The sequence below is a fragment of the Mustela nivalis genome (assembly GCF_964662115.1).
Source record: "Mustela nivalis genome assembly, chromosome: 17".
In the NCBI taxonomy this organism is placed as follows: domain Eukaryota; kingdom Metazoa; phylum Chordata; class Mammalia; order Carnivora; family Mustelidae; genus Mustela; species Mustela nivalis.
Genome location: NC_139036.1, coordinates 43,324,451 through 43,344,743, shown reverse-complemented (window position 1 = coordinate 43,344,743; position 20,293 = coordinate 43,324,451). Strand labels below are relative to the sequence as shown.

Sequence of the window (20,293 nt, the reverse complement as noted above, 5' to 3'; positions counted from 1 at the left end):
AGGCACTAATCTATACACAAAAAACTGCTACAAAATAGAAATTTGCTATGTAACTAAGGTCCAGGCGGAGTGAACGAGATGTCAACTTACTGTATACTAAATTCCACTCTAAAGTAAACACTGCAGCAATATCTGAGTGTAAATGGAAATGTATAGACTCAAGAATAGACTAAAGCTTTTAAATAAAGCTGAACAGGTTCTCTCAAGAACTCACCTTGACTATTAATGGATACCTGTAAAAAGACAAAAGCAACAGTGAATTATAAACTTCCTGTCAAATGAACATTTTTGTCGCTAGGACCAGCCTCGCAGGTAAGATGCACAATCTCAGACTGGGGGCTTTTCCAGTATCATGAACTAATTGTGAATAATAATTAAGGACTTGGGCGCCTGGGTGGCTCAGTGTGTTAAGCCACTGCCTTCGGCTCAGGTCACGATCTCAGGGTCCTGGGATCGAGTCCCGCATCAGGCTCTCTGCTCAGCAGGGAGCCTGCTTCCCTTCCTCTCTCTCTGTCTGCTTCTCTGCCTACTTGTGATATCTCTCTGTCAAATAAATAAATAAAATCTTTAAAAAAAAAATAATAATAATTAAGGACTTTTTTTTTTTTTAAAGATTTTATTTATTTATTTGACAGAGAGAGATCACAAGCAGGCAGAGAGGCAGGCAGAGAGAGAGGAGAAAGCAGGCTCCCTGCTGAGCAGAGAGCCCAATGCGGGGCTCGATCCCAGGACCCTGGGATCATGACCTGAGCCGAAGGCAGCGGCTTAACCCACTGAGCCACCCAGGCGCCCCAATTAAGGACTTTTTAAAAAGAGAGTTTATCTGACAGACAGAGATCACAAGTAGGGAGAGAGGCAGGGAGAGGGGGGCAGGGAAGCAGGCTCCTTGCCCTGCTGAGCAGACGGCCTGATGCGGGGCTCAATCCCAGGACCCTGAGATCATGACCTGAGCCGAAGGCAGAGGCTTTAACCCACTGAGCCACCCAGGCGCCTCAATTAATGACTTTTATTGCTTAATTTCTATACCCTCCTTTTATTTCAGGTACATTAAGAGGCAGCATTTATAGTGGTTAATAGCCTGGGCTCTGGAGGCAGAAGGTATGGAATGAACCCCTAACTCCACTATTTCCAAGCTTCTGTGCTTCTGGGCAAGTCACTTAGGTTCTCTGGGCCTGTTTCCTCATGGGTAAAAGATAATAACTAACACTTAACGCACAGTATTGTTATTAGTCTGACACGTAACCACTCAATAAAGGTTTACCATAAACTAAATGGTGGCTTGTGGTATATTTCAACTATATCACTATATAGTTTTAAAAGTTCTCTCTCAAATTTCCTTCTTCAATGTTGCTTCCTTATTTCTCAATTCCATCTCAGATGCCACCGTCAGCTCAGAACATGCGATTATCAAGTACATTTAAACTACTACACAATGAAAAAACACTAGTCTGAACTTTTCGATTCACAATCACTCTTGAGAAATAAGATCTGTTTTCTGAACAGCTGCCCATGGGTATCATCATATACTTACCTCTTCATTTTCCTCATCCAGGTATTTTATTTGAATAGTGGTCAGATCAAATGAAACTTTTACCTGCAAATGAAATGTACATGCTATATGATCAAGGTATCAAAAAGGCAGGTTGTTAACAGAAACCCAGGAGTCACAAAAGAAAGGATGGGTATATTTCAATACATAAAAATTAAACATTTAAAAGGCATAAAAGAAAAAAACCATGAACAAAGTAAAAGAACAAAGAATAGTTGAGTATTTACAACTCAAAACAAAGGGTTATTTATTATCTGCAATACACAAAGACCATCTGCAAAACTGCTAATTTTTAAGATTTTTTTAAAGATTTTGTTTATTTGACAGAGAGAGAGATCACAAGTAGGCAAAGAGGCAGGCAGAGAGGGGGAAGCAGGCTCCCCGCTGAACAGGGAGCCTGATGTGGGGCCCGATCCCAGGACCCTGAGACCACAACCCGAGCTGAAGGCAGAGGCTTTAACCCACTGAGCCACCCAGGCGCCCCTGCTAATTGTTAAGATTAACAACCCAGGTAAAAGGGGGCAAAATTATATAGAGATTTCATACAAGGGAAATCACATGAGCCCAACAAATATATGAAAAGATGTTCAAACTTAATGGTAGTCAGAACAATGCTAATTTAAGCAATGAGATGTCATCTCAACAGAATGGTAAAGAAAATTTAAAGCTGTGATATCCAACGTTGTCAAAAATTCAGGGCATTGTCATCTATTTATTGACTTATTTTTAAAAGGTTTTGTTTATTTATTTGAAACAGAGAAAGGGAGAGAGAGAGAGAGAGAGCGAGCACACAGGAGCAGGTGCAGAAGGAGAGGTAGAGGAAGGCTCCCCTCGCTGAGCAGTGAGCCCCATGTGGGACTTGATCCCAGGACCCTGGGATCATGACCTGAGCCAAAGGCAGCTGCTCAACCAACTGAGCCACCCAGACATCCCTCTTTTATTTATTTTTTAAAGATTCTATTTATTTGAGAGAGAGATACAGAGCATATAAGCCAGGGCAGCGGCTGGCAGAGGGGGAAGCAGTTTCCCTATTAAGCAAGGAGCCTGATGTGGGACTTGATCCCAGGACCCTGGGATCAAGACCGGAGTGGGAGGCAGATGCTCTATACCTCAGGGGCTCCTTGTCATGCATTTCTATAAGGTGCTACAGTTGTTCTGCAAAGCACATGGCAGCATCTATTAAAATTGAAACTTACACGCATTGTGACCCATTAATCTCTCTTTAGGAAACCATCCTACAGAATAGTACGCAAGTTTTATAGACAAAGAGATCTCTCCTGTAGTTTATTATACAAAGGTAAAAAGCAAAACAACAAAAAAACCTATTTCGCCTTGGGGGCACTGAGTAAGTGAAATAAAAATGAACTCAAAGATACAGATAACACACTGGTGGTTGCCAGAGGTGGGGGTGGGAGGTGGATGAAATGGGTGAAGGTGGTCAAAAGGTACAAACTTCAGTTATAAAACAAGTCAGTCCTGGAGATGTAATGTATAGCATGGTGCTATACACTGGCGTATACACCTTGCTGTATATCGGAAAACTGCTAAGAGCACAGATCTTAAAATTCTCATCACAAGAAAAATAACTGTCACTATGTGTGGTGTTGGATGTTAGCTGGACTTATGATCATTTCGCAATATATAAATACACAGAATTGTTATGCCATATACCTGAAATCTAGATAATGTTATAGGGCAGTTATACCTCAATTAAAACAAAACAAAACTGGGCGCCTGGGTGGCTCAGTGGGTTAAGCCGCTGCCTTCGGCTCAGGTCATGATCTCAGGGTCCTGGGATCGAGTCCCGCATTGGGCTCTCTGCTCGGCAGGGAGTCTGCTTCCTCCTCTCTCTCTCTCTGCCTGCCTCTCTGCCTACTTGTGATCTTTCTCTGTCAAGTAAATAAATTAAAAAAATCTTTAAAAAAAAACAAAACAAAACAAAACAAAACAAAACAAATACAATCTTTCAGTAAGAAACAGTTAAATTATGGTATCATAAAACCAAAATACTACGGACAATCCATACCTTTAAAAATGATGAGTGCGGACCCTTATTTATTGATTGAGAACTGTCTGTAATAAAACTGCTGGGGGGGAAAGCATGCTGCAAAATTATGTTTATAATATGACCCTAGGACGAAATCTGTATGAACATGAAAACTGTCTTAAGTATATACAGGGCTTTTAACACTGGTTATCCCAAAGAGGTGGGAATAGTGGATGGAAAGAGTAGAAAGATAGTAACTTTTTCTTTTTGTATGTTTGGATTGTTTAACTTCTTATAATGGGCACCTATTACCCTTTTATAATTTAAAATTTACAGTAAAGAAAAAAGGCAAGCTATCAAGCTCATTTAACTACTGGAAAAAGAACACTAACTATATTTGATTTTTAGATCACTTCACAAACAGACCCAACTTTCTGGTTAACCACCTGTTTAGGACAGTATGAAGAAGTATTTGCTGGAAAACAGAGAACTAGATCAGATCATCTTGTGAAGTCACCCTACTATTTTTTTTTTCCTTCTTAGTTATCATACCACATGACCAAATAAAAGCAAGTTTTTACCAAAGGGTTCGCTGGATAAACACAGCTGCACAGGAAGTAAAACATTCGCTATTGCAAACCAAACAAAAACAGAAGAGTACAAAGGGCAAACCAAGAGGAGGAAAGGCATTGACAACATAAAAATAGGTAAGCAGCTAAGCACCTGTGGAAGTTTTTTCTGCTAAAAAAATTTTAAGTAGGATCCATGCCCAGTGTGGAGCCCCAAGCAGGGCTCGAACTCACTACACCGAGATCAAAACCTAAGCTGAGTTCAGAAGTCGGACGCTTAACCAGCTGAGCCACCCAGGTGCCCCACTGCTCAACTTTTAGGTACTCGACCTCTGCCCTAGCAATAAGAACCATCAGCTTGCAAAACGTTAGGTCACATCCGTGGTGCTTCACAACCACAGTGACATAGCTGCTCAGGCAGGAGAACATTTAGCTGGGGCCTGGAAAGGGTAGGACCTGCACCAATTCATTCCTCATGCTGTTTCTAAAATTAACAGCTTTTTATTTTTTTTTATTTTTAAAAAATATTTTATTTATTTTTTGACAGACAGAGATCACAAGTAGGCAGAGAGGCAGGCAGAGAGAGAGAGGAGGAAGCAGGCTCCCTGCTGAGCAGAGAGCCCGATGCGGGGCTCGATCCCAGGACCCTAGGATCATGATCTGAGCCGAAGGCAGACGCTTTAACCCACTGAGCCACCCAGGCGCCCCATAAAATTAACAGCTTTTTAAAGTTATAACTGCAAATTAAAGAATTTGTGCCCTGGTGCTGGTGGTGGTGACAGTGGTGCACAGCCATATGAATACTTAATCCCCGTAAAAAGTAATTTTCCAAAAGGCCTAGAAAAAGGCAAATAGGACAGCTATGAAACAACAGAGCTAAAAATAGCGGTCTTGAAAAAATTACACTTAAAGGAGGGAGAAACAAAGTAACACTCACCATAGCTTCCACATCAGCCCAAGTTGTATTTTCTGGATCGGAAACCAGAAAGCTTTGAGTTTCATTTTTAAAAGTCACATTTAGAGTAACCTGTGGTTCCATGGTGTGGGGCTAGAGCAGAGAGGATGGGGAAGAGAGAGAACACACATTAGGGCCGGTTCTATAAACTGCATAAATGGGGGCACCTGGGTGGCTCAGTTATGATCTCAGGGTCCTGGGGATCAAGCCTCGCCTTGGGCTCTCTGCTCAGCAGGGAGCCTGCTTCCCCCTCTGTCTCTGCCTGTCTCTCTGCCTACTTGTGATCTGTCAAATAAATAAATAAATATCTTTAAAAAATAATAATAAACTGTATAAATAATCACTCAACAAAGCTTGTAAAGACCTAATTCAGGTGGGGCCCATGGGTGGCTCAGTGGGTTAAAGCCTCTGCTTTCGGCTCAGGTCATGATCCCAGGGATCTGGGATCAAGCCCCGCATCGGGCTCTCTGCTCAGCAGGGAGCCTGCTTCCTCCTCTCTCTCTGCCTGCCTCTCTGCCTACTTGTGATCTCTGTCTGCCAAATAAATAAATAAAATCTTAAAAAACAAAAAAAAAAGACCTAATATAGGCAAGGCCAGGAAGACACGACAGTGAGTAAGACAGGGTCTCTGCTCTAATACTATCTATTTAAAAGATCTTACTTATTTACCTGAGAGACCAAAAGAGAGGCAGAGTGAGTACATGAGCAGGAAGGAGAGGGAGGAGCAGGATCCAGGACCCTGAGATCATGACCTTAGCTAAAGGCAGACACTTAACTGACTGAGCCACCCAGGCGCCCTCTTCAGCTATTTATAATCTGGTGGGTTGCATAAAACACATCTCACTATTCTGTTTTTTCTTTAAGATTTTTATTTATTTATTTATTTACTTGAGAGCGAGCAAAGTTGGGGCGGGGTGTGGTCAGAGGAGAGAGAGAAGCAGACTGTGCTGAGCACAGAGCCCGATGTAGGGCTTGATCCCCGGAGTCCGAGATCACGACAGCAGCCGAAACCAAGAGTCGGATGCTCACCCAATTGAGCCATCCAGGTGCCCCTTTGTGTGTGCTTTTTAAAAAGATTTATTTATTTTCGAAAGAGAGAGTGCACATGAGCAGTGTGAAAGGCAGAGGAAGAGAAGACTCCCCACTAAGTGCAGAGTCCCACCAATCCCATGACCCCAAGACCATGATCTGAGCTGATATCAAAGAGTCAGAGGCCCAACCCAGGCACCCCCAAATCTCACTGATAAAAGTTTGCTTAGACAGTGTAAATTTTGGCCACACCCACAGAAACCATCTAACATTTTGCAAAATCCTTCTGGATTTTATGAGACTTAATATGATTAGTTAAGTCAATAGAGACTACCAGTATCTGCTAGTAGTAGGACAGAACAGTAAAACCCATATAGGTCTCTACCCTCAGGGAATTTACATTCTCCTAACTCAAAAGTGACATTCTACATTTTTTCTTGGAAAAGCAGCCTTTCCTAAATTGAGCAACCCAGGTTCTCTATTATATCAGGTTTAACAATTTAGAGGACAAAATACTAGCTAAGAAATTACACCGGGGTAGCAGTCAACACCTTTCATCCAAGTTCATGTTTTTTTTTTTTTTTTTAGTAGTTTCACTTTCTTTTCTTTTATGGAGAATTTCATATATAAAAGCAGAATAACTGACATATAATTAGGAAACTCAAGGCTACCCTCATTTCATTTTACTTCCATACTGCCCCCACCCAATTCCCCCAATACAGAGTGACAGGAGTCAACTGCTTTAAACTAACTATAGCAATCTTATTAAAAAAAAAAAAGTATTATGGGAAACTTTAAATATATATAAAGATTAATATATAATGAACCCCTAAGGACCCATCAGTTATCTTCCGTAATTATCATCAACACAGGACTAATCTTATTATAGCAATATCTGATCCCTATTGGATTATTTTGACAGCCATTACTTCTTCCCTAAAATTGAGCATGTAAATCTTAAAGTGTTTTTGTTTTTTTTTTTTAAGATTTAACTTTTTATTTGACAGACAGATCACTAGGAGGTGGAGAAGCAGGCTCCCCGCTGAGCAGAGAGCCCGATGCAGGGCCAATCCCAGGACTCTGGGATCATGACCTGAGCCCAAGGCAGAGGCTTAACCCACTGAGCCACCCAGGCACCCGGAGCATGAAAATCTTAAAAAAAAAAAAGGCGGGGGGGGGGCTTTTTGAAAACCATGATACCATTATCATGTTGAAGAAGTTAACAATTCTGTAACTGAATATCTACTCTGGTCAGGTCAATTTTTTTTCCTTTAAAAATTCTTTTTTTTTTTTTTTTTTTTAAGATTTTATTTGACAGAGATCACAAGTAGGCAGAGAAGCAGGCAGAGAGGAGGAAGCAGGCTCCCCGCTGAGCAGAGAGCCCATGCAATGCAGGGCTCTGCGATTCGGGGCTTGATCCCAGGACTCTGGGATCAGGACCTGAGCTGAAGGCAGAGGCTTTAACTCACTGAGCCACCCAGGTGCCCCTAAAAATTCTATTTTTAAGTGGTCTCTACACCCAGCATAGGGCTCAAACCTAAAACCCAAGACCAAGAGTTGCACATTCTACCAACTGAGCAGGCCAGGCAACCCTCTGGTCAGTTGTTTTTAATTAAGGATTTTATTTACTGATGAATTGTTAGATAGGTTTGTTCTTAAGACTTCGTGAAAAATAGTTTGCTAAAATCCAAACCAAAGTTGTAACAAAAAAGGTCATCTTTTAAACATATTCATCAACAGATCTTAAAAAAATCTCTTCAAATAACCAGATTCTGCTCTAGGAATAGGAGGTAGGAGATGAGTAAGACTAAGTCTCAGCAGTTTGCAGCATACTGGGGGAGGGAGCAAAAGGGTTGAGAAGAGCTGGGTCTGACACATTACTAGTCACGTAATGGTGAGCAAGTCATTTAACCCATGAGCTTCAGCCTCTTAATTTATAAAATAGGTCAAATAAAAACAGGTGTGCAAGTTCTCTGAAAACGTTACTAAAATGTAAAAATTACAACAAATCAGTCTTTAAAAACCAAAATGCAGTGCCCTGTGAAACAATACAATTGAGGCTGTTATTAAAAAGGACCTTGTTCACAGACCTGTACCCCTGGGGATAAAAATACATGTTTATAAAAAATAAAAAATTAAAAAAAAAAAAAAAAGGACCTTGAAGTCTCTGAGGATCAGGGATTTTTTTAATCCCAAATCAATTACCCTCCAATTTTTTCCATTGTCTTTATTTAGAGCCAAGTTCACTACCAAAAAAATATCAGTTTCTGGCACCAATCTGCTGACATCTAGTATTCATTTACATGGAATGCAATTCTTGGGGTCCTTAACATTTGGAGATTTCCTGTCAACTCCCCAGATTCTTGGGCAAAAAAAGTATCAGGGAAATGAAGTAACTGGTTCAGTCAGCCAAAACGTAGATATTCTGAAACATGTTCTCAGTTTTCCAACTTCTGAGAAACCCTTCCACACTTTTGAGACTCCAGGAGGAAGGAAACTAACTCCCCTTTTCTCAAATTACACAATTAAAATTAGTTTAGTTACCCTGGAGCTCATCCAGCTGGTAAGGCTGATGAGAGAAAACAGGAAGTGGGGGATTCTAGCTAAGCTGGATCATATCCAGGTCTTCATAAAGAATTGCCTATTTCTGTTTGGCTTTTATGTGAAAATTCTTTCAGCAAGAGCATTAATCTTGAACTTGTGGAAATACCAAAGTTATGGTTAGGACCATCTGCCCTTGTAGGTTTAAAGCCAGTGAAGTCAGCTGGCTGGGACCCAGGCCTTCAGCTTTCAAAACTGTCATTATTATAAGTTCATGCCACTGGCTCACCTCTGCTTGGCACAAAATAGTTTTTCCTCTACGTCAGTTTTCTCAGGATACCAAAAATCCCGTTAATGAAGCAGACCTGGCAACCTGAGCTTTGATTACTATCTCCACCAAAGGCCTGACAAGCTATCTGGGGGTTAAAATGTGTGACCTATAGCTGGGTGTTTGACAAAAAGGAAAAAAGGTGTCCTTTCAATACCTGAGGTCCCTGACCAAGGAGACTCCTTTATGAGGTTCTCAAGCGGAGGGGATGGGGTTGGGAGGCTATGGGCAGTGTCATTTTTTTTTTTCCCCTTGCAGACTTCATCCTAGTCTTCCAGTTATCGTTTCCTAGCACTCCACGTCCCCAAGACAGTGTCACCACCCTCTGAGGACTCTCTCGTTTTCTTTGCTTAGGCCCCCTTTCTGCTAAGGAGTCTTGGCCTTCCATTAGCGGAGGCTGAGGTTCTGAGCCACGGACCCTCCATTTCTCTGGCAGTATACGGCCGCTCAGCCAGAACGGCTCTCTCATCTGGTCACTGACAAGACTGGCTGCCCACGGACAAGGAAAAGTAGCCCCCCCCTTTTTTTTTGCAGGATCCCTTCCTTAAACTTCCCTTAGCCCTCTCAGTGGCGACGTGCTACCACCCCTCCGTAACCGCAGCTGCTTTCTTACCAGCTCCCGGCCCCCGGGGGGCGCCTGCCGGAGGCCAGTGCAAGAACCGTTCGCTGCCAGCTCCGCTGCTATCCCTGCGGGGTGAATCTAACATGGCGGATAGAAATAGGGCCTAGTCCCCAGTTTTTGAGTTTCCGACAAGATGATTGGCTCTTACTAGTTGTCCCTCAAAACGATCATCCCACTGATTGGTCAAGCATGCCTGCCAGGGGCGGGGCAGGAGCTGCCAGAACAGCACAACAATAACAAACACTGGGGTGGAGGGGCGGAACTACGAGTGCGCAGTCGTGGTGCGAAGCCCATTTCCCCTTCCCAGGTAAATTCCGCGCCCTCCGAGTTCCCTTAGGTCACTGACCTTAGTGGACTCCTTCCCCGAGACTCGCGGGGCTGGATGGGAATTGTAGTCTTCCTGGGACTTGTAGGTTCTTTAGCCTATTCGCCGCTTTCAAGATACGAAAACCTAACACTCCAATCCATATCTGTTGACGTGCATAAGCGCACGGAGCTCTTCAAACTATCAACTGGTTAGCCATGAGAATCGCGCCCGCTTCCGGTGTCCAAAGCGCCTCTCCATAAGACTACAGTTTCCAAGGAACACTGTGGGGAAGACCTGTCGATCCGCAATGCATCCTGGAAATCGTAGTTTTTCCCACACAATCCTTTTATTTACCTAAACTGGAGACTTCCATGCGGCAGAAATGGTGAGGGAACAGGGCCCCTTTTTTGTGACTGTTTCAGCACTATCTTGAGCTCATATTCGGACTTCAGGTAGATTCCGGCCCTAGTCCAGCAAACTGTGACGTAATAAGCCGCCAGTAGAAGCGTAGAGGTGAGGGGGCAGGGGCCTAACAGAAAACTCCGGGAGAATTCCGTCTTTTCCGTCTCTTTCTAATTACGTAACGGGGGATAGAATGGATGACCAATCGGGAGCCCGGAGAGACTCTCGGCCTCTTTCTGCTCCGCCCTTCCGTAACGGGTTTCGATCTCGTATTCAGAGAGGTTCTCGCTCAGTGGCTGCGGCCAGTTTCCATGGCAACAGGAAAGCGCGGGAATTATAGATAAATTGAAAGTGCGACTGCGCAGCGTGAACTCGCCAAGGCTTTCAGGATTGAGGGTGGTCCGGGGGGTTTTCAGGGAACTGGGTCCCTGCACCCGGGAAGCCCCGACACTTTGCTCTGAGTGAAGGTGAGCGAGCCCATGGGAAGGGAGAGGGTCTCAAGTGTGCTGTGAGAGAGCAAGATGGGTGTTACCTGGCAGGGACCGGCAGAGGGTGGGAACCTGAGAAGACTAAGACGTGAGTCTGGGGAAATCATGGGGATGGGGGCATTTTGTGGGTCTCGGGGCAGCGGAGGCACCGAGGATAAGGAAGGGGGCAGGGTGTGTCCGAGGGGGAGTCCTGATGGCAGGAACTGGAATGTGTCCTGGGGAGCATCATAGTATAAAAAGACCGGCTGGTATATGTGAGAAGGAGATTCTGAGGAGGGAAAGGGGGCAGGAATGTGTCTGAGAATAGGAGGCTGGATTTTGTCGGAGGGACAGCCCTTAAGAAAGAACTGGCTTCATACGCGTTTTTGAGAAGGGACAGGAAGAAAGTAGAGGGGCGTCAGTAGTCACCGATGCTACTGGCAGGGACGTACCTAAAGAGGATCCTGAAAGAAATGCAGACCAGTGGGAAACACAGGGGAAGAGCAGGGGTGGGGAACGTTGGTTGGTGTAGGGTTTGTTTTTGTTGAGGTTGATTTTCACCAAGAAAAAGAAAAGAGCCAGGATCATTGGAGAAATATGAGGCTGCCATCACTCACCCAGTCACCCCGCTGTGGCTTTTTTTTTTCTTGGAGAGAGAAAAAGACCAAAAGGAAGTTGTTGGAGGCTTTATGGGGGAGGGGGGAAGAAGGCAATTTAAATGGTCTTAATTATCCAAAAAACACAGCTTTTAAAATTAAAAAACAAAAAAAAGCTTTTGATATTAATTCTGTGATTGGTATGATTTTAAAGCACTCCAGTCTAAATTTCTTGTTTAAAAATCACATTTAATGAAACTAGGCTGTTCTTAGAAACCTTTCAAAGTAATGTGTGTGTGTGCATACAAATATACACATATATATTTAAGCTTATGCCTCAAAATTCACTGGAACAGGAAGAAATGGATTTACCTGCGGATCGTGTTGAAGAAGTACAAAATGTCCTTAATGCTATGCAGAAAATCTTAGAGTGTCCAATCTGGTAAGTCGACAGAAGGGTTTATTAATTTGAGATTCTTCTTTACTTGATTATATCCTATGCAAATAAGCAGAATTGACCTTGCATATATTAAGAAAAAATTATATCTATTAAGATTAAACTATTAAATTTGCTTCTTTTCTTAACTTGAGAGCTTTGGGAATATAGGAATTTACTCCTTTTTCTCCACTTTGTCTCTCCCCTTCCCCTCCCTTAACACATTCCACTCCCCTATCTTTCCTAGCTCGTAGACTGTCTTGATTGATTCTACTTGGGCTCAGAGATCTGGTTTGGAGTAATTGGCCTTTTCATCCAAGCTCTAAAAACAGCTCAGTCACTTGGAAAAGGCATAGTTATTAGTGGCAAAATAAAATCACAATGATTTGTGAGTGGGTAGGTCTTTGGTTGAAGTAGCCCTATATATTGAAATAAGAATACTTGGTGGACTGGGGTGCGTGCCTGGGTGGCTCAGTTGGTTTAGCGTCTGCATTCCACTCAGGTTATGATCCTGGGATCCTAGAATCAAGCCCCAAGTTGGGCTCCCTACTCAGTGGGGAATCTGCTTTTCCTTCTCCCTCTGCCCCTCCCCCTTCTTGAGTTTTCTCTTTCTCTCTTAATAAATGAAATCTTAAAAAAAATAAGGGGCGCCTGGGTGGCTCAGTGGGTTAAGCCGCTGCCTTCGGCCTGGGTTGTGATCTCAGGGTCCTGGGATCGAGTCCCGCGTCCGGTTCTCTGCTCAGCAGGGAGCCTGCTTCCTCCTCTCTCTCTCTCTGCCTGCCTCTCTACCTACTTGTGATCCCTCTCTGTCAAATGAATAAATAAAATCTTTAAAAAAAAATAAAATAAAGAATATAGGGGTGCCTGGCTGGCTCAGTTGGTAGAGCATGCAATTCTTGATCTTGGGGTTGTGGGTTTGAGCCCCATGTTGGATGTAGAGATCACGTGAAAATAGATTTTTTTAAAAAAAGATTTATTTATTTGAGGGGCATCTGGGTGGCTAAGTGGGTTAAAGCCTCTGCCTTCGGTTCAGGTCATGATCCCAGGGTCCTGGAATCAAGCCCCACTTCGGGCTCTCTGCTCAGCGGGGAGCCTGCTTCTCCCTCCCTGTCTCTACCTGCCTCTCTGCCTACTTGTGATCGCTGTCAAATAAATAAATAAATAATCTTTAAAAAAAAAAAGATTTTATCTATTTTATCTATTTATCTTGTGATCGCTGTCAAATAAATAAATAAATAATCTTAAAAAAAAAAAAGATTTTATCTATTTGAGAGAAAGAGAGAACATGAGAAGGGGGGGGGTCAGAGGGAGAAGCAGACTCCCTGCTCAGCAGGGGAGCCCAATGCGGGACTCTCCACTCTCCCTGCACTCCAGGATCACAACCTGAGCCAAAAGCATTCGCCCAACCAACTGAGCCACCCAGGTGCCCAAAAAGAAAATCTTAAAAAAAAAAAAAAAAAAAAAAAAAAAAAGAATACTCCAAATCATCAAAACCTTTGGCAAGTCTCTGACTTTTTGAGTACGCCTTTATTTTTCTTCATCTATAAAGAGGGAGCTAGAATATTCAAAATATTCAAGGTTTTTTTTTTTTTTTAAAGATTTTATTTATTTATTTGACAGAGAGAAATCACAAGTGGGCAGAGAGGCAGAGAGAGAGAGAGGAGGAAGCAGGCTCCCTGCTGAGCAGAGAGAGCCCGATGTGGGACTTGATCCCAGGACCCCGAGATCATGACCTGAGCCGAAGGCAGCGGCTTAACCCACTGAGCCACCCAGGCGCCCGGTTTTTTTGTTTTTGTTTTTAAGATTTTATTTAATCATTTGACAGAGAGTGAGAGCACAAAGCCAGAAGACAGAGGGTGAGGGAGAAGCAGACTGTCCAATGAGCAGGGAGCCTGATGTGGGACTCTATCCCAGGACCCTGGGATCATGACCTTAGCTGAAGGCAGCTGCTTAACTGACTGAGCCACTCAGGCACCCCTCAAGGTCTTTTTTTCCAGTTGAAACATAATTTATCTACAGTGAAATGCAGACATCTTAAGTGTGCAAGTCAATGAGTTTTGACAAGTGTCTATCTGTGTGACCTAGTCAAGATATAGAACAGATCTGTCAATCCAGGAAGTTTTCTTGTGTGTATTCAGGAGCTCTTAATTTGCTGACCCTCCTCGACCCTTAGAGGCCTATGGCTAGAACTTTATTTCAACATAATTGGTTTCTTGTATAATTTTATATTTTTTTAATTTTATGCACATAAAAGCATTATTCTGGGAAGGGTGTTTATGGGATTCACCAGCTGCCAAAGGGGGTCTATGGCACAATACAGGTTATGAACCCCAAGCAGTCACTAGGTAATATCTATGGTATTTGCTAAATCTACAAAATAATTAAAAGCTATACCTTAGGCTTTCTTGGTGAAAAGCCATAAAGGAACCTTAGAAGAATTTTTGTCTACCCTCTTTCATCTTATTCCTTTTATTCTGGCCAATCTGGCCTCCTGGTTTTGTTTTGTTTTGTTTTTAATATTTTATTTATTTATTTGACAGACAGAGATCACAAGTAGGCAGAGAGGCAGGCAGAAAGAGAGGAGGAAGCAGGCTCCCCGCTGAGCAGAGAGCCCGATGTGGGGCTCGATCCCAGGACCCTAGGATCATGACCCGAGCCGAAGGCCGAGGCTTTAACCCACTGAGCCACCCAGGCGCCCCTTGGTTTTGTTTTTTGTTTTTTAAGTAGGTTCCATGCCCAGCATGGAGCCCAATGTGGAGCTTGAACTCAGAACCCTGAGATCAAGACTTGAGCTGAGATCGAGTTGGATGCTGGGCAACTGTGTGGTTCAGTTGGTTAATTGTCTGCCTTTGGCTGAGGTCATGATGCCAGGGTTTTGGGATCGACTCCCACATCGTGCTCCTTGCTCCGCCGGGAGTCTGCTTCTCCCTCTCCCTCTGCCTCTCACTCCTCCCGCCCCCCATGCTCTCTCGCGTGCGCACTCTCTCTCTCTCTCTCTCAAATAAATAAGTAAAATCTTAAAAAAAAAAAACCACCACTTTTTCAGAGAGGCATTTCTAGACAACCCTATTTAAAGTGATAAAACCATTACCCCCAATACACTATTTCCCTTTCCTATTTTTTACCCCCATAGCTTTTATTATTATCTAACATTCTGTATAATTTGTTTATTCTTTTTCTCTACCCTTATAGGATTTAAACTCCATGAAAGCAAGGGTTTTTATTTCTTTTGATTACTTCCATGTTCTTAGTAGTTAGAGCAATGTACTTGGGACATAGTAGCCACTCACTAAATGTTTGTTGAAGGTATTAAATAATAAGCTAAATTGGTCCTTTGATAGTTTAATGGTTTTTAATATTGTGATGGATAGTGGTGGGTAATATTCAAAAGGTAAATTGGAAAGCTTTATCTATTGCCCCTTCAATAAAGGAGAGTAAATTCAAGTACATTTCTCTTTGTGCTTCAAAGTTGTTGTTCGTATTTGGAGTCAAGTAAATTAGATTAAAGAAAATGCAAGTCGTGTTCCCAGAGAGATACAAGATTTGTAAGTAACCCTCCTCTCCCTTGCCCCTGAACATTTCAGCTAAATAAAAACAAGAGCTAAATGAGATTTATAGCCTACTGTATGAATCATCAGAGCCAGAGAAGCAGGAAATGACAACCGGAAAAAAAAATTGCTTTTGAAATAGCATAAAACTTACTCATGATATTTACAAAGAGTGATCAGAAAGTCTTGAATAGTGTGGCATCCGGGTCCATTTATTTTATATTTCCACGAGACTCAGTTATAAAAATGTAATGTTCTTTCTCATTGTGGCAAATTAAACCATCAATTAAAAAGCTCAGATATATAAAAAACAGATGCAAGAATGAAAGTTAATGGTAAATTATCATTTTCAACTAGCAGTTGTATGTTTTCCAACTCCCTATTTTTTAAAATCTATTTTCTATTAACAATAGCCTTAGATTTTTTATTATTTATTTTATTTCATTTTCTATATACTTTATATATATATATATATCTTTTTAAAGGTTTTATTTATTTATTTGACAGGGAGAGAGAGATCACAAGTAGGCAGAGAGGTAGGCAGAGAGAGAGAGGGAAGCAGGCTCCCCGCTGAGCAGAGAGCCCAATGTGGGGCTCGATCCCAGGACCCTGAGATCATGACCTGAGCCGAAGACAGAGACTTAACCCACAGAGCCACCCAGGCACCCCTGATTTATTTTATTTTATTTTTAAAAAGATTTTATTTATTCATTTGATAGACAGAGATCACAAGTAGGCAGAGAGGCAGGAAGAGAGAGAGGAGGAAGCAGACTGCCTGCTAAGCAGAGAGCCTGATCTGGGGCTTGATCCCAGGACCCTGAGATCATGACCTGAGCTGAAGGCAGAGGCTTTAACCCACTGAGCCATCCAGGCACCCCAAATATATTTCTTTCTTTCTTTTTTTTAAGATTTTGTTTATTTATTTGACAGAGATCACAAGTAGGCAGAGAGGCAGGCAAAGAGAGAGGGAAGCAGGCTCCCCGCTGAGCAGAGAGCCCAATGCGCGGCTAGATCCCAGGACCCTGGAATCATGACCTGAGCCGAAGACAGAGGCTTAACCCACTAAGCCACCCAGGCGCCCCCCACCCCTGATTTTATTTATTTATTTATTTATTTATTTAAAGATTTTATTTATTTATTTGACAGAGAGAGATCACAAGTAGGCAGAGAGGCAGGCAGAGAGAGAGAGAGAGAGGAGGAAGCAGGCTCCTGCTGAGCAGAGAGCCCGATGCAGGACTCGATCCCAGGACCCCGAGATCATGACCTGAGCCGAAGGCAGCGGCCCAACCCACTGAGCCACCCAGGTGCCCCCGATTTTATTTTTTAAAAGATTTTATTTATTTGACAGAGAAAGACAGTGAGACAGTGAATACAAGCAGGGAGAGTGGGAGAGGGAGAAGCAGGCTCCCCACTGAGCGGAGAGCCCAATGCAGGGCTTGATCCCAGGACCCCAGAATTGTGACCTGAGGCAGACGCTTAACTACTGAGGCACCCAGGCGCTCCTCTACTTGGGTTTTTAAACTAAAACTTTTCTTCTCTTCATTGTTAAACTTTAAACTCATCCAAATGGAAAGTTCTAGGATGAGAATCATACCTACTCTACTTTTTGTTCATTTGTTTAATAGTGCCCTTGGGTCGCCTGGGTGGCTCAGTAGGTTCAGCATCTGACATCTGCTCTAGTCATGATCCCAGGGTCCTGGGAATGAGCCCCTGGGCAAGGGCTCCCTGCTCAGTAGGGAGTCTGTTTCTCCCTCTTCCTCTGCCCCTACCGCCCCCGCCCCGCCACTCATGCTCATGAACTCTCTCTCAAATAAATAAAAAGTTTAAAACAAAAAGTGCGCAAAACAGTATAATTTTCAATCGTGTCTTAATAAATGATTCCTGATTATGACTGGAAACAGTGTTCCAGTAGCTAAAGGGTAGGCTTCCAGCTTCTTTTTTTTTTTTTTTTTTTTAAGAGTTTATTTTCTTATTGGACAGAGAGAGAGAACTCAAGCAGGCAGAGGGAAAACAGCCTCTCCACTGAAGAGTGAGCCCAATGCGGGGCTCAATCCCCATGAACTGAGCTAAAGCTGCTTAACCAACTGAACCACCCGGGCACCTCCCCACCCCTGCCCTTCTAAAAAACATTTAATTTATTTATTTGACACAGAGAGAGAGAGATCACAAGTAGGCAGAGAGGCAGGCAGAGGTGGGGGTGGGGTGAAGCGGGGAGAGGGTGGAAAGCAGGCTCCCTGCTAAGCAGAGAGCCTGATGTGTGTGCGGCTTGCCCTGAGATCAGGGCCTGAGCCAAAGGCAGAGGCTTAACCCACAGAGCCACCCAGGCACTCCGTGGGTTCCAGGTTCTTTGAGATCCCTTGAGCTAAAATACCTTTTGTTAGCCTCTCTTTAAATTACCGATGTTGTTTATTTCTTCCTTTCTAACTTTTTACACAGGACTCTATAAAATTTTTGACTTTCAGAAGAGTTTGCTAAAATGTGTATCCTGGTAGGTGGTGGTGGTTTTCAGCTTATCTTTCTAATCACTTACACCCATGCTGGAAGCCCAAAATTCAAATACAGTAAGTCTAAAATGTTGCCGAAACAAGAAGAATTTAAAATATTTGAATCACTTTCATAGTGAACACTTACTTTCATCAGATCTAGAAGAGGACTTTTTTCATTCCCATTCCCTCTTCTTCTTCTTTTTTTTTTTAAAGATTTTATTTATTTATTTATTTGACAGAGATCACAAGTAGGCAGAGAGGCAGGCAGAGAGAGAGGGGGAGGCAGGCTCCCTGCCGAGCAGAGAGCCTGATGCGGGGCTCGATCCCAGGACCCTGAGACCACGACCTGAGCCGAAGGTAGAGGCTTTAACCCACTGAGCCACCCAGGCACCCCCTTCTTCCTTTTTTTTGTTAAGATTTTATTTATTTATTTGAGTGAAAGAGCATGAGTGGGATGGGGGGAGAGGGGAGCAGCAGGCAGAGGGAGAAGGAGGCTCCCCACTGAGCAGGGAGCCTGATGTGATGCTGGGCTTGATCCCAGGACCCTGGGATCATGGCCTGAGCCAAAGGCAGATGCTTAACCAACTGAGCCACCCAGAGGCCCTTTTCCCCATTCCCTCTTCAAAAGCTTTTTTTCAACAGTCCTTACCTTTTTACATTTTGAAGTTTTCATCCATTTAAAGTTTGTGTTTACAGTATGTTTGTATAGCTCGGCTTATAATTACCATACTGAAACATAATTATTTCAGAGTTGAGTCAGTGGTGAGAATGAAAGCCATCTGGTATCATAGCTAAATCCAATTTCGCCTTTACTGAGAATTTCTTTGATATGTAGCTTATCTGAGGATTTGTGATTTAGTAGCAAATCAGAGTTCCCTTTGTCGGTGGTTTTTCTTTTTAAAAATCACATTAGGTCCAGATAATAATTCTCGCTTTGGTACAAGTCATCTCAGGTTGTGAACATTTTCCTAAGTAACATTTAATTTTATTCTGACAATAACCTCAAGAGACTGTTAGAGTGGGTAACAGAGAAGGAACCCGGGATTCGGGTCGAGGGCTTGGCCTGAGGTCACTCTGCTAATAAAAAAAGAGACCGGGTAGTAGAAACCTGGCCTTCTGACTTCCTGTGATATTTTCTTCTCTGTTACCTGTACTGCGTCAGAAACCGTGTGATCAGAAGAGTTGTGTTACCAAACCTTTCACAACAAGGCTATTGTCCCCCAGTTTTTCTTGGGATCCTTTTCTAAAAAGTGAAACACGTAATGAAAAGACCCACATTCCTGCCACACACAGATGGCCTGTTGTTTGATGTCCTGGCTGAACTATACCAAAAATCGGTTGCTGAAGTTCTCATTCAGAATAAAAGATAAAGACTTAAAATCGCCTATAGATTCCTACCTGCTCAGGTTCCCAGATGCCAGCCTGACCTCTTGTACTAGTGCTTGCCCCATGGCCTGCTCCCTGACCTTCAGAAATACCAGGCAGGGACCTGCTCAGAGTCTGCCTTCTCTGTTCCCTCTGCTGGAATGTTCTTCCCCCAATGATTGCACAGCCTGTTTCCTCACATTATGCAACTGTCTGCCAATGTCATCTCAGCGAGGCCTTTCTTGGTCACTCTGTATACAATGTCCCCCCACCCAGCACTCTCTGTCCCTGTTACAGGTCTTTATTTTCATTTTTAGCTCTTATTCCCATATGTTCTTGTTTAATTCTCAGCTGTCTTACCATAACCTGAATCAAAGTTCTATAAGGACAGGCTTTGTTTTGTCTCCTGCTCTACCTCCCCCTCTAGGAATTGTACTTGTGTATAATTCCTTGTTGTATTAGTAAGTGAAATAATCTCAGGGAGATACTAAGATTTTGTGAATAGACTGGTAGGGATGGGAATTTGGGTGACAAAGTTTTCTTTTCTCAAAATTTTAATAGTTTTCTAAATTTATTTTTTTATTTTCTAAATTTTCTATGGTGAGTATTTATTACATTGTTTTTTTTTACAAAGTAAGCACAAGCCAAGCATCATGTACCTCCTAAAGTGACATAATAAGTCCTAGCACACAATACCACCTGTGAAATGTTTTTGTCAAAAAATTGAATCTGGGGCACCTGGGTGGCTCGGTGGGTTAAAGCTTGTCTTCAGCTCAGGTCATGATCCCAGGGTCCTGGGATCAAGCCCGGCTTCACGCTCTCTGCTCAGCGGGGACCTGCTTCCCCCTTTTTCTGCCTGCCTCTCTGCTTACTTGTGATCTCTCTCTCTCTCTGTCAAATAAATAAAATCATTTTAAAAAATGGTACAGATCAAATGACCTGCTTTTTAAAATAATTGACAAGGGGGAAAAGGGGAGTGAGATCTATAGATTAAAAGATACCTAAGATACATCAGTCAAATGCAGTGCATGGATCTTGTTTGAATCCTGATCTACATAGATATTAAATTTTAAGAGACAGTGAGGGAAGTTAGCATATTGTATATT

General features: G+C 42.8%; 2 protein-coding genes across 39 annotated transcripts in view; one reads left to right on the top strand and one right to left on the bottom strand.

Annotated features, from left to right (window-relative positions):
• NBR1 (NBR1 autophagy cargo receptor) overlaps positions 1-10,467 on the bottom strand; it is a 32,584-nt gene extending 22,117 nt beyond the window's left edge. For 2 of the 6 annotated variants that reach the window (XM_082706217.1, XM_082706219.1), the window contains exons 1-4: positions 9,572-9,704; positions 5,043-5,153; positions 1,532-1,594; positions 215-233 (exon numbers count right to left, since the gene is read on the bottom strand). In XM_082706217.1, coding sequence (XP_082562343.1) covers positions 215-233; positions 1,532-1,594; positions 5,043-5,144 — 184 coding nt within the window. In that variant the 5' untranslated portion in view covers positions 5,145-5,153; positions 9,572-9,704. Of the gene's footprint in view, positions 1-214; positions 234-1,531; positions 1,595-5,042; positions 5,154-9,571; positions 9,705-9,926 lie in introns of those variants that run through there. The other 4 variants (XM_082706218.1, XM_082706220.1, XM_082706221.1 and 1 more) reach the window with 4 other exon arrangements.
• BRCA1 (BRCA1 DNA repair associated) overlaps positions 9,810-20,293 on the top strand; it is a 65,406-nt gene continuing 54,922 nt past the window's right edge. For 5 of the 33 annotated variants that reach the window (XM_082706183.1, XM_082706181.1, XM_082706199.1 and 2 more), the window contains exons 1-2: positions 10,548-10,756; positions 11,682-11,794. Coding sequence is in view for 20 of the 33 variants with exons in the window: in XM_082706199.1 (XP_082562325.1) it covers positions 11,685-11,794 (110 nt within the window). In the remaining 13 variants the exon portion in view is untranslated. Of the gene's footprint in view, positions 9,888-10,512; positions 10,757-11,681; positions 11,795-20,293 lie in introns of those variants that run through there. The other 28 variants (XM_082706180.1, XM_082706191.1, XM_082706178.1 and 25 more) reach the window with 14 other exon arrangements.